The sequence below is a fragment of the Canis lupus genome, chromosome 3 (genome assembly GCF_011100685.1).
Source record: "Canis lupus familiaris isolate Mischka breed German Shepherd chromosome 3, alternate assembly UU_Cfam_GSD_1.0, whole genome shotgun sequence".
NCBI classification, from domain to species: domain Eukaryota; kingdom Metazoa; phylum Chordata; class Mammalia; order Carnivora; family Canidae; genus Canis; species Canis lupus.
This window is the reverse complement of record NC_049224.1, coordinates 72,440,544-72,456,479: the sequence shown is the minus strand read 5'-3', so window position 1 is coordinate 72,456,479 and position 15,936 is coordinate 72,440,544. Positions and strand designations below refer to the sequence as shown.

Genomic DNA, 15,936 nt, shown 5'->3' with positions numbered 1-15,936 from the left:
AGAGATCCCTCACATGAAGGAAACTCCATGAAAACATAATAACAATAAAAGAGGGAGAACCTAGAGGAGAATCAAAAGAAGGGACATCTTCCATCTTTCTTCCAGAGCCGGAGGGATGACAAGATGGGCTATGTGAATCTTAGGGTTCCAATAAATAGTGCTCTGCCTTCACATTTGATTTTGGAACCAACTGAGAGAGAGAGATAAAAGAAAAGGTGTTCGGGGACATGGCTTTAGATCTCTAGTCCAGAGGTTTGCAAATACTATCTACCGAATACTTTCTCATCTAACCTGTGAAGAAGTGTAGATCTCTCTACTGCACCTCCACAGACACACTGGCAAAGGGTGTTTCTCCAGGGAAGACCCCTCCATGTTGAAAACCTGAAGAATGGGGATGAAGAGTTCTTTTCAACACATTAAAGAGAACAGGCTTTTAATTAGTTGGGAACAGGGAATAATGCAAGTTATTGGGTCATACTGGTAGGATATGCAAGGTTTGCAATCATCAAGTAAATCTTGATAACTCAAATTAGTCACTGGCAATGTGTTTTATTTAGCCACTCTGGTTTGTTAGAAGAGGAAGATGAAGAAAGGCCGCATAATGTTGTGGTAAAGAGCAGACACTTTGGTGCCATACTGTCTGGGTCTGAAACCCTGATTTGCCATTTGGTGTGTGATTACGAACATAGTACTTAACCATATTCTTTTTCTCATCTCCTTATCAATAAAATAGAGATAATGATGATAGATACCTAATTCATAGGGTTGTTATGAGAGTTCAGTGAACATATGAAAAGCGCTTAGAACAAGGTATAGCACGTAGGAAGCACTATCTAAAGTATACAGGTACTATTAATGTTGGCATTACTACATGAGAATGTTATGTAAATTGTAGATACACAAAGGTGATGCTTTCTGCACAGCATCAAAGGCAGCCCAACAATGTTACCAGTTTTGACAAGAGCCCTAAAAGGAAAAATGCAATGTTGGCAAAATCATTATTTCATTCTGCCTCTTCTATTTCTTAGGAAATAGGAGTGTTTCACTCCTTCTTAGGAAATAGGAGTGTTTCACTGTATCCTAAGAAGGAGTGAAACACTTCCATTGCTGAAAATTCTGTGGCCTGTGCAGGTCTGCTCCCTTAGATAAACTCCTTCATTGTTATGAGGACTCTATTTTTTGTGATGAAATGGGACCCATGCTGAAAACCTATGAAGTAGATAGGAATTGGTTTTCATGTACTTAGGTGTAAAACTAAACCTTATTTTCCCTATAAGTGAAATGTTGCCTTATATAATACAACCATAATTGGTGGCTCAAATATGGATAATGATTTCCAAAGGATTTCCTATGAAAGTTAGAGTCTGTGCTCTATTAGTCTAAAACTTCTTTTTAGTTTTCCCATCTCCCAAATAAAAAACTGAAATTCAATGTGTACCGTGCATATAAAGCATTTGTCACATGATGTAACAAAAGGAACATTCATGTACCCCGTGGAGCTTTTTCAACATGTCCGCTTGTTTCCACCTTGTACCTTTGCAATTATCTCTGCCTAGAATGCTCTCTCCTCCCAGATCTTTCCATGGCTAACTCCTTGTCATTTGGGTCTTAGATTAAATGGCATCAATGTCTTCACCAGTGAGTTCTACCAGATATTTCAGTAAGAAATAATACTGACCTATGACAAACTCTTCGAAAGAATGTAGGAAGAGGGAACACTTCCCTCTTACTTTACAAGGCCAGTATAACCCTGATACCAACATTGATAAGGATATTATGAAAAAAGAAAATGATAGACCAATATCTCTCATGAGCATAAACATGGAACAAAACTAAATAAAATATTACTGAATCAATCCAGCAATATAAAAATGATGACATTTAAATTAGATCCTCTTTAATGTTTTATAAAGGTTGAAATTGAACTAAAGGTTGGAATTCTTTTATTACTGCTTTAACTATTCCAAAAATGCTCCTTTGACTAGGATTTTGTGTGGTACCTAGATCCCAAGGGTTCCGGGTTCAAAAAGATGACAAGTATTCATCATGTGAGTCTTTGTCAAGAATTGAAATATATTTTAGATATGAAAGTAAAAACAGTTGGTGGTATTGTCTAAAGTATATTTTGATTCCAAAGTTTTCTTTTTCATTTTTGGTATTTTCAGTAACAGATTTTTTTCCTTGTCTTGCAGTTCAAGATATTTTGGAAACAATATTAATAGATAGCTATATCTTCCCAAGTACCACAATAGTGAGTAGACAACTTTTACATCATTAGCTGTCTCATGATTGTTATTTAGAAAGTACTAACAAGCCTTTAAAATAAAAACTAGTTTTCTTGATGCTGAGGCCTCTTCAAAACACATCCTGAACTCTTTCCTACTTCCAGTTCTGATCCTAGTACTTTCATTGTGATGACATAGCAAAAATTGTCTCTTTGAAAAGGTTTTTTTTTTTACTGGATTTTTTTTTTCTATTTGGAAGTCCTTCTCTGTCTCTCAATACAACCAGACTATGAAAAAATAGTGGAATGGAAAATATTGCTATTAAATATTGTTTGTATACTTTTCTTTATGTGTGTTTCCCCTTGGTAGCCAGATCACTTGAGCAGTCTTATTATTGTGATGCTGTATGATTTCCAAGACAGAAAATTTCAAGCTCGTCTCCTTTCTGATAATGAAGAGCCCATAGCAGAAGTTCAGGAAGTAGAGAGTCTTCTTAACAGGTAATTGTGAAAGTACAGAGTATTTTATATGAAATAATTATTAGTATTTTCATTGGTAAAATTGTATACCATATAATGTGTAGATAAATGTCAAAAATTTATAGAGAAAAAAATAAAAGTTCATGTTTCTTGAGTTCCTTTACAAACCTTCTTGAACAGGTTAAGTATTCTGTTTAAAATCAAGTTGTTGGGACGCCTGGGTGGCTCAGCGATTGAGTGTCTGCTTTCCGCTTGGGGTGTGATCCCGGGATCTTGGATGAGTCTTGCATTGGGCTCCCTGCAGAGAGCCTGCTTCTCCCTCTCTGTGTCTCTCATGAATAAATAAATAAAACCTTAAAAAAAAAATCAAGTTGTTTTTGAAAGCTTGAATTGTAAGATCCAACTTGTCTTTGAAAAATCATTAGAAATTCCTAATAATGTTTCAGCATATACATAAATTAAACCTCATTTGAAACAGCTATTATTTATTTACTTAGGTCTGTTTATAGCTCTTTTAAAAAAATCTAATGTATCAAACAAGAAAATTCCAACAGAAGATAAGAACCCACTACTTTGCCAAATTAAAAAGAAAAAAGAAAACAAACCTTTTACGTAGTTAAGAACAAGCTAACAAGTTTTAAATTTGTTTTCTTTATAGCCTAAATCTTAGCAGAAACCTACTATGGGGATAATAATAGTACCTACCTGAAAAGGTGGTTGGGAAAATTAATTAAACTAATGGGCATGGGGCAGCCTGGTGGCTCAGCGGTTTAGCGCCGTCTTCAGCCCAGGGCCTGATCCTGGAGATCCGGGATCAAGTCCCACGTCCGGCTCCCTGCATGGAGCCTGCTTCTCCCTCTGCCTGTGTCTCTGCCTCTCTCTCCCTCCTCTCTGTGTATTCTCATGAATAAACAAATAAAATCTTAAAACAAAAAACTAATGGATATGAAATGTTTAGCTTAGAACCACATGCATAGTAAATGGTCAATAAATGTTAAGTGCTACTATCATTAAGGCTTTTGTTATCATGTTGTTGAACTTTAATGGAAAGCAGAATATAACAATGATAACAATCTGGTACGAAGATTTTTCCCTGAAACAATTATCAGTATGATATCTGATTTTATATTGTTAAAGGAAATTAAAGCAGTTTCATTTAAATTATGAGGCTGGAGGACTAAGGTAATGACATAACAAAAATAACTTACATTTATTGAGCACTTAATATGTATCAATCACTGTTGTGGAGCTCTTTAATTATAACTCTCTGAGGAGGATACTATTAGCAACCTGTATTTTAACACGTGGAAAAACTGACACACAGACATTTTACAGAAACCTACCTAAGGCTATAGATCCAAGAAGGGAGTGACCGGAATTCAAAATCTGGAAGGCTGATGCCAGAGTCCAAGCATTAACCATTTAGATGCTACTACTCCTTCCACTTAGGATAGTTAGGTTTGGCTGAAGGACTCTGAAAGATTAAAGACCTAGTCATAGCTCATGTCAGATGTAGCCATAAGAAATTGTAAGATGGAGAACAGCAAAAGCAATCACAGGTGTATACTCTCTGTGTTAGATAAGTAAGGATCTCACCTGGTTTTCCATGTGGGTTTCTGGGCAACCCACACCTCACTGCCCATCCCACTACTGACTGGACTACTTGCCTTCCAGTACAGGCATCCAGATACATCAGAGAAAATTGATGGGGCAATATGCTATGGGACAGACTTTGAGTTTCAGCTTTGCTGAGCTTCCCTCAGTTTCTGTTTGACTTAGTTAGGACTCAGGAGACATTGATGGAAGTCCCAGCATAGTCTTAGTGAGCCTAATGAGAGCTGGGGTTAGCTTGAGTCAGCCAGGAAAGCCACGGGGCTCTACCCAAATTAGAAAGACCAGACTATGATTTCCTCAACAGCAGATTTTCTAGCTGAATGCTAGCAGGGCAGTGAATAGGACAAGCAAAGGCCATGGCTCAGGAGGCCTGAGGAGCCGGAAGATACTACTATCGAAGGATTCTCGATTCCCTAGATTTTTCCCTTTCCTCAAATACCATGCTACCTCCTGCCTTAACATATACAGTTACATTCTTGTCAATGCAAGAGTTTTTCCCCTTATAGAAACCAATAATGGTTTATATAATGCAAATCCTTTTCCCAAATTAATCAGTTAACCAATCAAATTAATTTGTACTATACTCAATTTATAATCTGGTATAGGAGAAATGTATTTTAATCAAGATATGTTTTTTTAAAGATTTTATTTATTTATTCATGAGAGACACACAGAGAAAGAGAGAGGCTGAGACAGAGGGAGAAGCAGGCTCCATGCAAGGAGCCTGATGTGGGACTTGATCCCGGGTCCCCAGGATCACACCCTGGGCTGCAGGTGGCGCTAAACCGCTTCGCCACCGGGGCTGCCCAAGATATGTTTTAATGTGTTTAATCGAAATGTGTTTGAATCAAGAATCTTAGCTTTTAAGTAATAGAAGCCATCTTCAGTTAGTCTGAGCAAAAATGGAAAGTGTTCTTACAAAGATACTGGGATATCTCAGGCAACTCAAAGACTCAGAAAGGGAATGAAGCCAGGAATTGGAAAGGTATTAAGACTTTCTTTATCTTTGCTTTTTAAACGTTTTATCTCTACTTCTCTCTTAGTATCTGTTCCATTCTCTTTTTTTTCTGCATATCTACCTTTTCTGTTTCTCTAGTCTATATGGAAAAAGCCCTACTCTTCTTGCACTGTAGTTCCTAAGCCTACATGTTACAGTTGTGTTTTAGTTTCTTCATTTACATTAACTTATTTTATCATCTCTGCACACCAATTCTAAATTCTAGGTTCCCCAGGAATTTGATTGGCTCCATGGGGTTTGGGTGCATTCCTTTGGGCCAGTCCTGCATAGCCAATAGAGTGGGATTCTGAGTTCAGACAGGATGTTGACTTGTATGAAGATCAACCTCTGTTTTTTTTTTTTTTTTAAATCTTTTATTTTTATTTAAATTTTTTATTTATTTATGATAGAGAGAGAGAGAGAGAGGCAGAGACATAGGCAGAGGGAGAGGCAGGCTCCATGCACCGGGAGCCCGATGTGGGATTCGATCCCGGGTCTCCAGGATCGCGCCCTGGGCCAAAGGCAGGCGCCAAACCGCTGCGCCACCCAGGGATCCCGAAGATCAACCTCTGTAGACTTCCAAGGGCTTCTGTTGTCCCGAGGGAAGTAGAATCATTATAAGCTTGAACTATACCTTATTATGTTTCTACTGAAAGGATAAGAACTAATTTTAAGAGGTGATAGAAGTGATTATTTAGCAAGAAACTGAATAAGAATGATTTCCTTCTTATAAAAATTATGTTTGATCTTTGTTGTTATCCTTTCTACCAGAGATCCTTGTGGTTTTTTTTTTTTTTTTTTTAAGATTTTATATATTTATTCATGAGAGACACAGAGAGAGAGAGACAGAGACACAGGCAGAGGGAGAAGGAGGCCCCATGCAGGGAGCCTGACGTGAGACTCCATCCTGGGTCTCCAGGATCAGGCCCTGGGCTGAAGGCAGTGCTAAATAAACCACTGAGCCACCCGGACTGCCCGAGATCCTTGTGTTTTATACTCTATGTACCAACTGTGTCTTTTCCTTTATTCATGGCTTTAGATATACAATCCAAGATGATATATATTATCATTTTGGACTTACGCAGGGTCCTTAAGAACTCATTCCTTGTATAGATCAATTATGTTTTTAATCCTACATGCATGGGTTAAATAAAAAGATACAACTGTCACTTCCTTTCTCACTCTCCATGCCCTCACACTAGCCCAAAAAAGAGTTTCTATCAAATAATTTTGTTTTTTAAAGATTTTATTCATCTATTCATGAGAGAAAAAAAGAGAGAGAGGCAGAGACAAATGGAGAAGCAGGCTTCCGGTGGGGAGCCTGATGCTAGACTCAATCCCAGGACTCCAAGATCACGACCTGAGCCAAAGGCATATGCTCAACCATTGAGTCACCCAGGTGTCCCACTACCAAATAATTTGTTGGACTTTTGTGAGGCAGAATTGGAGAATGAGCAGTGAAATACTAGAGACGCAGCAGGAAGGGAAAGAGTTAGTAGTCCATCCTTCCAAACCACTCAAAACTGTTCCTCCTGATATCTTCCACATTACATTATGGCACCAACATCTACCTAGACTTCATCCTTGATACTTCTTTCCTCCCCTTTCCTATACCCATACCTTACTTAATGCTGTAACTCCAATTGAAAAACATGCTTCATTGGTCTACTTTCCATTTCCACTACTACCTTCCAAATCCAAACCACCAGCTTGCTATGCTAGCTTCCTTATTGATTTCCCTGTCTATAACGCATACTTTCCCACAACCTATTCTACATGGCAGGTACAGCAGTTTTTTGAAAATGTAATTATTTGATCATAAGAGAGTGTCTGAAAAAAAAAAAAAGAGTGTCTGGAATTAGACTTATTCTCCTACTGTAACAACTAGAAAACTGGACAAAATATATGAGGCAAAGATTTGGGGCATTAGACAAGATACAGCACAGAAACTTGATCCCTAAGAGAATGGAAACAAATGAGATGAGCATTAGAATAGTCCTGGCTTTATGCCTAGAGGTACTTTCCAGCTGCAATACAGGAAGAGGAAGAGCCCAAGAGGAACATGGTAGTCCCACTAAGAAAACAGAGATTGGAATTTTGGAAGGCTGAATAATAATTTGTCTTTTCTTCTTTGTTCTATTAAAGTGGTAAGGTAATTTATATTGAATGATTTATGAGTATTAAAACCAATCAGGTAGTTTGGGGATAAATTACATTTGTTCAGATATGGCTCTTTTCTTGTCTTCCCCAATTCTCTCATTCCCTATAATACTCCAGTTTCTCATTTGCCAGAATGCTCCCCAAATACTTATTCCTGGGTTTTTATGTCTCATATTCTTTCCACCTCTTCTTTGGAAACTCTTAGTTTATTTTACTTAGTGAATATACTAATTCACTAACATTGTAAGTATGATGTCTGATTTTATATTTGCACAGTAAATTCAAGCAATTGACTGAAGATTATCTTTTGGCATTAAGAAAATATTCAATTTAGGGGTGCCTGGGTGGCTCAATTGGTTGGGCATCAGACTCTTGGTTTCAGCTGGGATTGTGATCCTGGCATAGTGGGATGGAGCCCCACATTGGGCTCTGTGCTCTGTGTGGAGTCTGTGTGGGATTCTTTCCTTACCCCCTACCCCTACGACCACTCACACATGTGCTCTCTGTGCTCTCTCTCTCTCTCAAATAAATAAAATCTTGAAAAAAAAATTTATGTTTAAAGAGAACCACATATACACAATATACTAAGATAAATTTGAAATAGATTAAAAATTTGAATGTTAAGGCTGGAAACCATAAAACTCCTAGAAAAAGACATAGGCAGTAAGTCTTTGGCATCAGTAATCTTTGTTTGCACCAGTCTCCTCATATAAGGGCAACAAAAGCTAAAATAAATAAATAAATAAATAAACAAACAAACAAACAAAAGCTAAATAAAAATAAAAGTTTTGTACAGAGAAAAAATCATCAACAAAACAAAAATGCAACCTACTGAATGGGAGAAGGTATTTGCAAATCATACATCCAATCAAGAGTTAATGTCCACAGGATCCCTGGGTGGTGCAGCGGTTTGGCGCCTGCCTTTGGCCCAGGGCGCGATACTGGAGACCCGGATCGAATCCCACATCGGGCTCCCGGTGCATGGAGCCTGCTTCTCCCTCTGCCTATGTCTCTGCCTCTCTCTCTCTGTGTGTGACTATCATAAATAAATAAAAATTTAAAAAAAATTTAAAAAAAGAGTTAATGTCCAAAATATATAAAGAATTTACATAACTTAATATTAAAAAAACACAACCAATTTAAAAAAGGGGAAAGGACTTGAAAAGACATTTTTCCAAAGATATAGATGGCCAGCAGGCACATGAAAAGATGTTTAACATCACTACTTATCAGGAAAATGTAATTCATAAACATAACGAGATACCTGACACCTATCAGATTGGGTATTTTTTTTTTTTTTTTTTTTTTTTTTTTTTCAGATTGGGTATTATCAAAAAGAAAAAAAAAAAGTGTTGGCAAGGATGTGGAGAAATGGAGAAAATGAATCCTTGTACACTGTTGATGGAAATGTAAATTAGTGCAGCCACTGTGGAAAGCAGTATGGAGGGTCATCAAAAAGTAAAAATAGAACTACTATATGATCCAGCAATTCCACTGCTAGATACTTATCCAGTGAAAATGAAAACACCAATTCAAAGAGATACATGCATCCTTATGTTCATGGCAGCATTATTTATGATAGCCAAGATATGAAAGCAATACATGAATGGATGAAGATGGGAGATACATATACACACATAAAACTCAGCCATAAAAAAGAATGAAATCTTGCCATTTGCAACTACATGAATAGACCTAGAGTGTATTATGCTAAGTGAAATAAGTCAGAGAAAGACAACTAACATATGCTTTCACTCATATGTGGACTCTTAAAAAACAAAACAATGGACAATCGAAACAGAAATAGATTCACAGATACTGGATATAAACTGTTGGGTTACTAGAGCATGGAGGGTTGGGGTGAGCAAAATGAGTGATGGGGGTTAAGAAGTACAAACTTCTAGTTATAAAATAAATAAGTCATGGGGATGTAATGTATAATATAGGGAATATAGTCAGTATTCTAATAACTTTGGTGACAGATGAACTAGACTTAATGGGATCATTTCATAATGTCTAAAAATATTGACTCACTGTTACATAGATGAAAGTAATATTGTATATCAATTATGCATCAATTAAAAAATAATGAGTAAATAAACTGAAGGAAAATGGTATATTAGGACTCTATTCTGGTAACTGACAGTACTCCAACTCAAGATTAGGTAAAAGAAAATTTATTATAATGTATTTCCTGGAAGATTGAACATCAAGATGGCAGGAAGGGCAGAGATGTGGCTATACTTCTATTAACTTAGTCCTCTGACTTAAATATCATCAGGATTCTCTGACTCTAGTCTCTGCTTCTCTGTGTGCTTTGGCTTCATTCTTCTCCCAGAATGGGAAATGTGGCTGCTGACAACTCAGGAGCTTTACATCTTACAGCACCAACACTAGATAGACTGGCTTGATTCTCTCTTCCTACATCCAAAAATTGACCCTGCCTTGAGTCAAGTGCTCACTCTCTACCAATCAGCTGTGGCCAAGGAGACTGAGTCAGTTAGGGACACCTTCCAGGAAAATTGTATGAATGGAGGGAGGAGAGGAACATTTTTCAGGAGACAGGAATTTCTATTCCCAGAAGGGAAGCAGTGCTTAGAATGCAAACTAGTAGGTTTCTCCTATAAATGGAAACATTGGTATGCTAAATATGTCGACTAAGAGAAGGAACTTCCCATTAACTAGGTACAGTCATAGCTGCTAGTCAGATCAGCTGCTAGTCAGAATATTCCCTGACTTAAGGAAAGCAACACAAAAACATAGGAAATATGCCTTTTTTCACATGTGTGGTTGTGATGGGGCCATGCTATTCTTAAAATACATGTTTCTCTTTATTTCTTTATTCTTAGAAAATTGCATTTCTCCACTGTATCATGAACAATCACTGACTTAACCAAAATAACCCATATGGTTCCTTATGAAAATAAGAGAATAAAATCTATTATGAGCAAGTAATTTGGGTATTTTCTTTTGTATTTATGTACTATCCAATTACATTAAAAATATTTCTATTTACCTTCTGTCCACTTTTTCTATCAATTATGTTTTTCCAATGCTCTATAAGAATAAATATGAACATTTTATTCTTTTTTTCTGTAAAAGAACTTCAACTCCTTTATGATATTTGGAAATCCAATAAACTTCTAATTACATAAATTAGAAGGAAATTAATGGAAATATTGGGAAAAGTTCTTTTTGCCATTATTTGTAGATGTAAAGTTTCTTGGGATATACTGTATTAGGTATAATTTGCTATTGTATATTAGTTTATTTCATTTATGGCCCAGGATATTTTTATCTTCCTTTAGAGGCACTTCCTTTCTTTGCTGTTGGAAGGCCACAGCTAGACCTGGGACACTAACTAAGCCAGGCAGCCTGGTCTAATCTGGGATTGAGATGATTGGAAGCTGTGCGTCAGTCCTCGTTTAGGTGTTATTCCATTTTATTTTATTCCTAGGGTTGTCTTTTGGTAACCCTGTCCAAAGCCTGGGGACTTATCAAAGCCCCACACCCATAAAGTTGGTATGCCCCCAGTTTCCGTTTTTGTTCTTCATGGCCCATGAGTCATTGCAAGCTCTGCATATCTCTCAACTTCTCAGGCACATATTTCAAAATTGGCAGATACTTTCATATATGATACTTCTACTTGGAGCACACACTTCCTTAATCCTGGCTAACTCCTACTTCTATCCTTATGGCCTGGCCTAAATGTAATTCCTGGGAAACTTTCCTTGACTCTCATAGCAGTGCCCCTCCCTTGTGCCACCACAGTATCCTGCCTTCTCTTGTCATGAATACTGATGACATTTAAAAATAATTGCTTGTCTCCCCTTACCAGATTCTACACTTCATGATGATGGCAGGAACAGCATCTTCCTTGCTTATCCCTTTGTTTCTGGGACCTAAAACAGTGCCTGGAATATTATAAGAATGCAAATATTTGTTCATGAATTAATTGATACTTCTCTATGCTTAAGAGGCTTCTATTTCCTTTTTTTCTTTCTTTTCTTTTTTTTTTTTTTTTAAGAGGCTTCCATTTCCTGCAGAAAAAATTCCCACTTCCTATGCATGGCATATAAGATTTTTTTTTTTTTTTTTTTTTTTTTGCATATAAGATTTTTTGTGATGTGAGTCTTGGATCTCTCACCACACCATACTCTATAAATATGCTTTGCTGTTTAACATCTCATATACATGGTGCTCTGTCCTGTGTGTCTTTTTTCCTTTTGTGGTCTGGAAAATTGATGCTATCTGTGGCTTCTCTTGTGGTCTGGAAAATTCTTGCTCTTCGTTAACAGTTTAAAAGAGAAGTTTAGGGGCACCTGGGTGGCTCAGGCAGTTAAGCATCTGTCTTCGGCTTAGGCTTGGGTCATGATCCCAAGTACTGGGATCAATCCCCGCATCAGACTCCCTGAACAGCGGGGAGTCTGCTTCTCCCTCTCCCTCTGATCCTCCTCCCTGCTTGTGTTCGCTCTCTGTCTCAAATAAATAAATAAATAATAACATCTTTTTAAACAAAAATAAATAAAAGAGAAGTTTAAGTTTCTTCTCCTCTTCAAAGTCTTTTTGGACTGATCCTTGCTATTTTTCTAATACCTTTACTTTCTTCTGAATAACCTGTCTAATGTCACATAGCTAGTAAGTGGTGGAAGCAGAATTTGAACCCAGGTAATCTGATTGCAGAGTCCAAACTGTACTGGCTGGACAGACAGGGAGAGACGGCAGAGGGAAAGGGAATGTGGTATGTTATCAGCAGGGGCTGAAACAGTTCCTGTGTGGCCAGGCATAGATTTGTGGATCGGAGTAGTAGGAATTGAGGACTGAGGTGTCAGTTTAGGTTAAATTATTAATATCCTAGTGTTTCATGATAAGGAGCTTAGATTCTGTCCTGTAACTAATGGGTTCAGTTTAGATTTAAGCATAGGAATTACAGAACTACAATTTAACATATAGAAATAGCTCTGGCTATGTTTACACAACAGGTTGATGGCAAACAGATGATTGAGCAACTCTCTCTGATAGTGTTCAGATTATGCCAGGGGATGGCCTTCTGGAACAAGAATGCTGTGGTTTCCATTTTTGTCATTGCGATCTACCTTACAGCTATGGAAGAAGTTATTAGTAGCCACAGAGTATTTCCCTAACAGAAGTAATGCATGTCTGGTTATCCTGAATAGCATTTGGATTTGGTCTTTATCCTCAATCTGATATTGTATATTTATACAAAAATCTTTGTAACTGTATATATACCTTAAATTACTTTTTGTGTGATTAATTTATATTAAAATTCACAGTCTGAAATGTTTTCTCTCTGGAAATTTGGAAAATTATTTCTCTGTGTACTTACTTCCCCCAAATACACAACATATATTTTTCTAGGCTTCATAGCTCTAATTTTTAGGTACAGTGATTGAATAATTCAGTCAATAGCATTTATGGTACATTTGAACTACATAGGTATTTGGAAGGACTATTTAGTCAAAAGTGGTGTGTACTCAGAAACATCTCACATGTATGATATAGAACAGTAATTCATCCTTTTATATTAATTTAGTTTTTGATGTGCATTAATGTATTATGTAATTGTTTTTAGTGTCCTTTGCTGTAGTTCTGTGACATTAGGAGATAGTACTACACAAATCTAATTTTATTATAGTCCTAGAAGTCTTAATGTTTGATAACCCTTCCCTCTCCTTCCCCCCCCCCACCCGTGTCCCATCTATATTCTCTCTTTCCATTTCTCTCTCCACCTTCCCATCCCTTCCTTCCTCTGTTTCTCCCTCTCTCAACGCAGGTATACTGTTCATACACAAACACATTATTAGGTGAAAGGTTCTCGTTCTCCAAGTAAATAAGAATCTATCTATATTTTTTTTTTTTTTTTTTCTGAGAGAGAGTGTGTGAAAGGGGAAGGGGAGGGCAAGGGAGAAGGAGAGACAGATTCTTAAGCAGGCTCCACATGGAGCATGGAGCCTGATGCAGGACTCAATCCCATGACCTTGAGATTATGACCTGAATCAGAATCAGGAATCGGATGCTTAACTGACTGAGCCACCCAGGCATGTCTGAGTAAATAAGAATCTTAATCTTACTGAGCTTTCTGTAGCCACATATACCACTCTGGTTATACTTACTTCTTCCATGGCATCTCTTCCCCATTTCTCATTCAAGGTTATCCTTGAGGTTTATTATTCAATTAGATTCTTACTGTGAAAATGCTGATTATAGGTCAAGAATAAGTCCTATATTCTCATTTATTAACATTTTCTATAAGATAAAATCATTGGATCTTCATGGTGATGCTAACCAGTTCTTGTTTTTCTTTTCTGTTATGGGAAAATCAGACCTGGGAAGGACTTCAGATAACATATTCATGAAAGTTCCTTAATCTTTCAAGACTACACTATTGGCAACTATGAAAATAACTAGCCCATTAGTGAGTGTCTGTTGTGCTCAGTATTTTGCACACATGATTGGTAATCACCACATTAATAATAAGGTGGTTGACCACATTCTACAGATACAACAGGCTGAGAAAAAGGATTCATTAACATACCTGAGGTCACACAGCTAGTAAGTAACAAACTGAATTTAACTTCAAATTTGTCTGATTAAAGTCTATACCTCTTTCACTACATAAAATTTCTTTCAGTCAGCAATTGATATCTGAGGAGATGCATATCTATACAGGGGCAGCAAAAACTAAAAAAAGGAAGCAGCATTATTGGATTTCTATTTTCAATTATTATTTTATACTATGACAATTTGAGGCAGAATTACAGAAGGATTTGTTAGAATTCTAAATCTAATTTGTGAATTTTTCTAGTGGAAAGTTGATAGTCTTGTCTTCAATGCAGTAGTCATCAAGAATGGATTTTCTATCTCTAGTTTTAAGACGAAGTTGGCTGCAGCATTGGCAAGATGTCGAATCAAACATGATGCCCTTTCAATTTACCACATTCTTCCAGAAACAATTAGGAACCAGGAACTAAGGGCCTCCACTTTGCCACTTTATGCTTGGATAAATACTTGTAAAATCAGGTATGAGTTTTAATCAAATTCTTTATTCATATTTCAATTTACTAGCCTTTCAAAATAATGTGATAAGAAATACTACCTTTTTAATGGGTGGGGTGGGGCACAGCTAAGGGAGTGATTCAAGAATCATAGTTTAGTTCAGGATCTTATCATCAAATTACCAAAGGTAATTACATAAATATGTTAACTTTTCTGTCTTTAATTACCTTTTAACTTATCATTAGCTAAAATTGTTAAGTTCCATTAGATGCAATGTATATGGTATTATTTTTATTTATTTTAGGAAAAAGATGCTAGTGTTAAATACATTTTTAATATATTATTTTATATATATTTAATATATTATTTTTAATTACACTTACAATTATTTTTAGTTACAACCTACTATTGCATATTTACAGCCCTGAAGAAGTTTATTATAGTTTGAAGAAAAAAGGTTATCATAAAGTCAAATCTGTATTACATATTGATGATAAAGTCTTTGCTGTGGACCAACATTGCCATGATGTCTTGATTTTTCCATCTCATCTTAAAAATGATCTTCTAAATATAGATCTTTTCAAAGATTATAAACTTATACTTCAGGTAAACAGACATTTACTTTCATTGTGATTCTCAATAATCCTACTTACTCAAAGAATCCACTTAAAAATAAAACCTAACAAACTGACTATATTTTTTATAGATTATCAAGGAAATTTATAAAGGCTAATTTTCAACTATTTTATTGAATAAAATATATACCCCTACAATCAGTGTTCCTATTGTACTTCAGCATCTTTGTCCCATGTGAAGTTATAAAGTACATGTTCTCCTTCCTGGACTCAATAGATGGGGATACTTGTATTGCTGGAACCTGAAAGGCTATATTTTTCTCCTCCAAGGGAGTATTCAAAAAAAGTGCAATGGTACCTTTTCCAACTTCTATTTCTGGGGAAGATGCTAATACCATCCTGAATTTGAAAATGCAATATGTTATACTTTCCCATTACTTCCTTAATATGGTCTTACAGTCTTGATTTATAAGAGGTATATAATGGCAATCAATGCAGGAAGAGGATGTGAGATTATATGTGGTTTCAATAGAATGAAAAAGAAATGATCCCAAAAGTTAGGTTATATTAATTTTTATGTCCTTAGATTCCAATGCTTGGCTCAGATTTACCTTCGTCTTCCCCTTCACACACTCATCTTCTTGGGTGGAATCTCTTGGCCTTATCTTATAGTGATACAAACCCTACAGAGCACTGAGATCAACTGCAGAAACCCATATGTCTAGCCCCTTTTTATAAGCTTGTCAATCATCTTACTTTTAATATCTGTGAATCAGCAGTGATTTAAATGACAGTGGAATGGGGAAGAAAGAATGGTATCAGCTGATGAGTGAGTTTTCATGAAGAGGTAAGAATCGGTGCTGTAGTAG

General features: G+C 36.4%; 1 protein-coding gene across 1 annotated transcript in view; it reads left to right on the top strand.

Moving 5' to 3' along the window:
* The window catches only part of NSUN7 (NOP2/Sun RNA methyltransferase family member 7), a 54,483-nt gene that overhangs the window by 6,103 nt on the left and 32,444 nt on the right, over window positions 1-15,936 (top strand). The window contains exons 2-5 of the mRNA XM_038533702.1: window positions 2,193-2,251; window positions 2,595-2,725; window positions 14,364-14,516; window positions 14,915-15,098. Of these exons, the coding sequence (XP_038389630.1) occupies window positions 2,193-2,251; window positions 2,595-2,725; window positions 14,364-14,516; window positions 14,915-15,098 (527 nt within the window). The remainder of the gene's footprint in view (window positions 1-2,192; window positions 2,252-2,594; window positions 2,726-14,363; window positions 14,517-14,914; window positions 15,099-15,936) is intronic.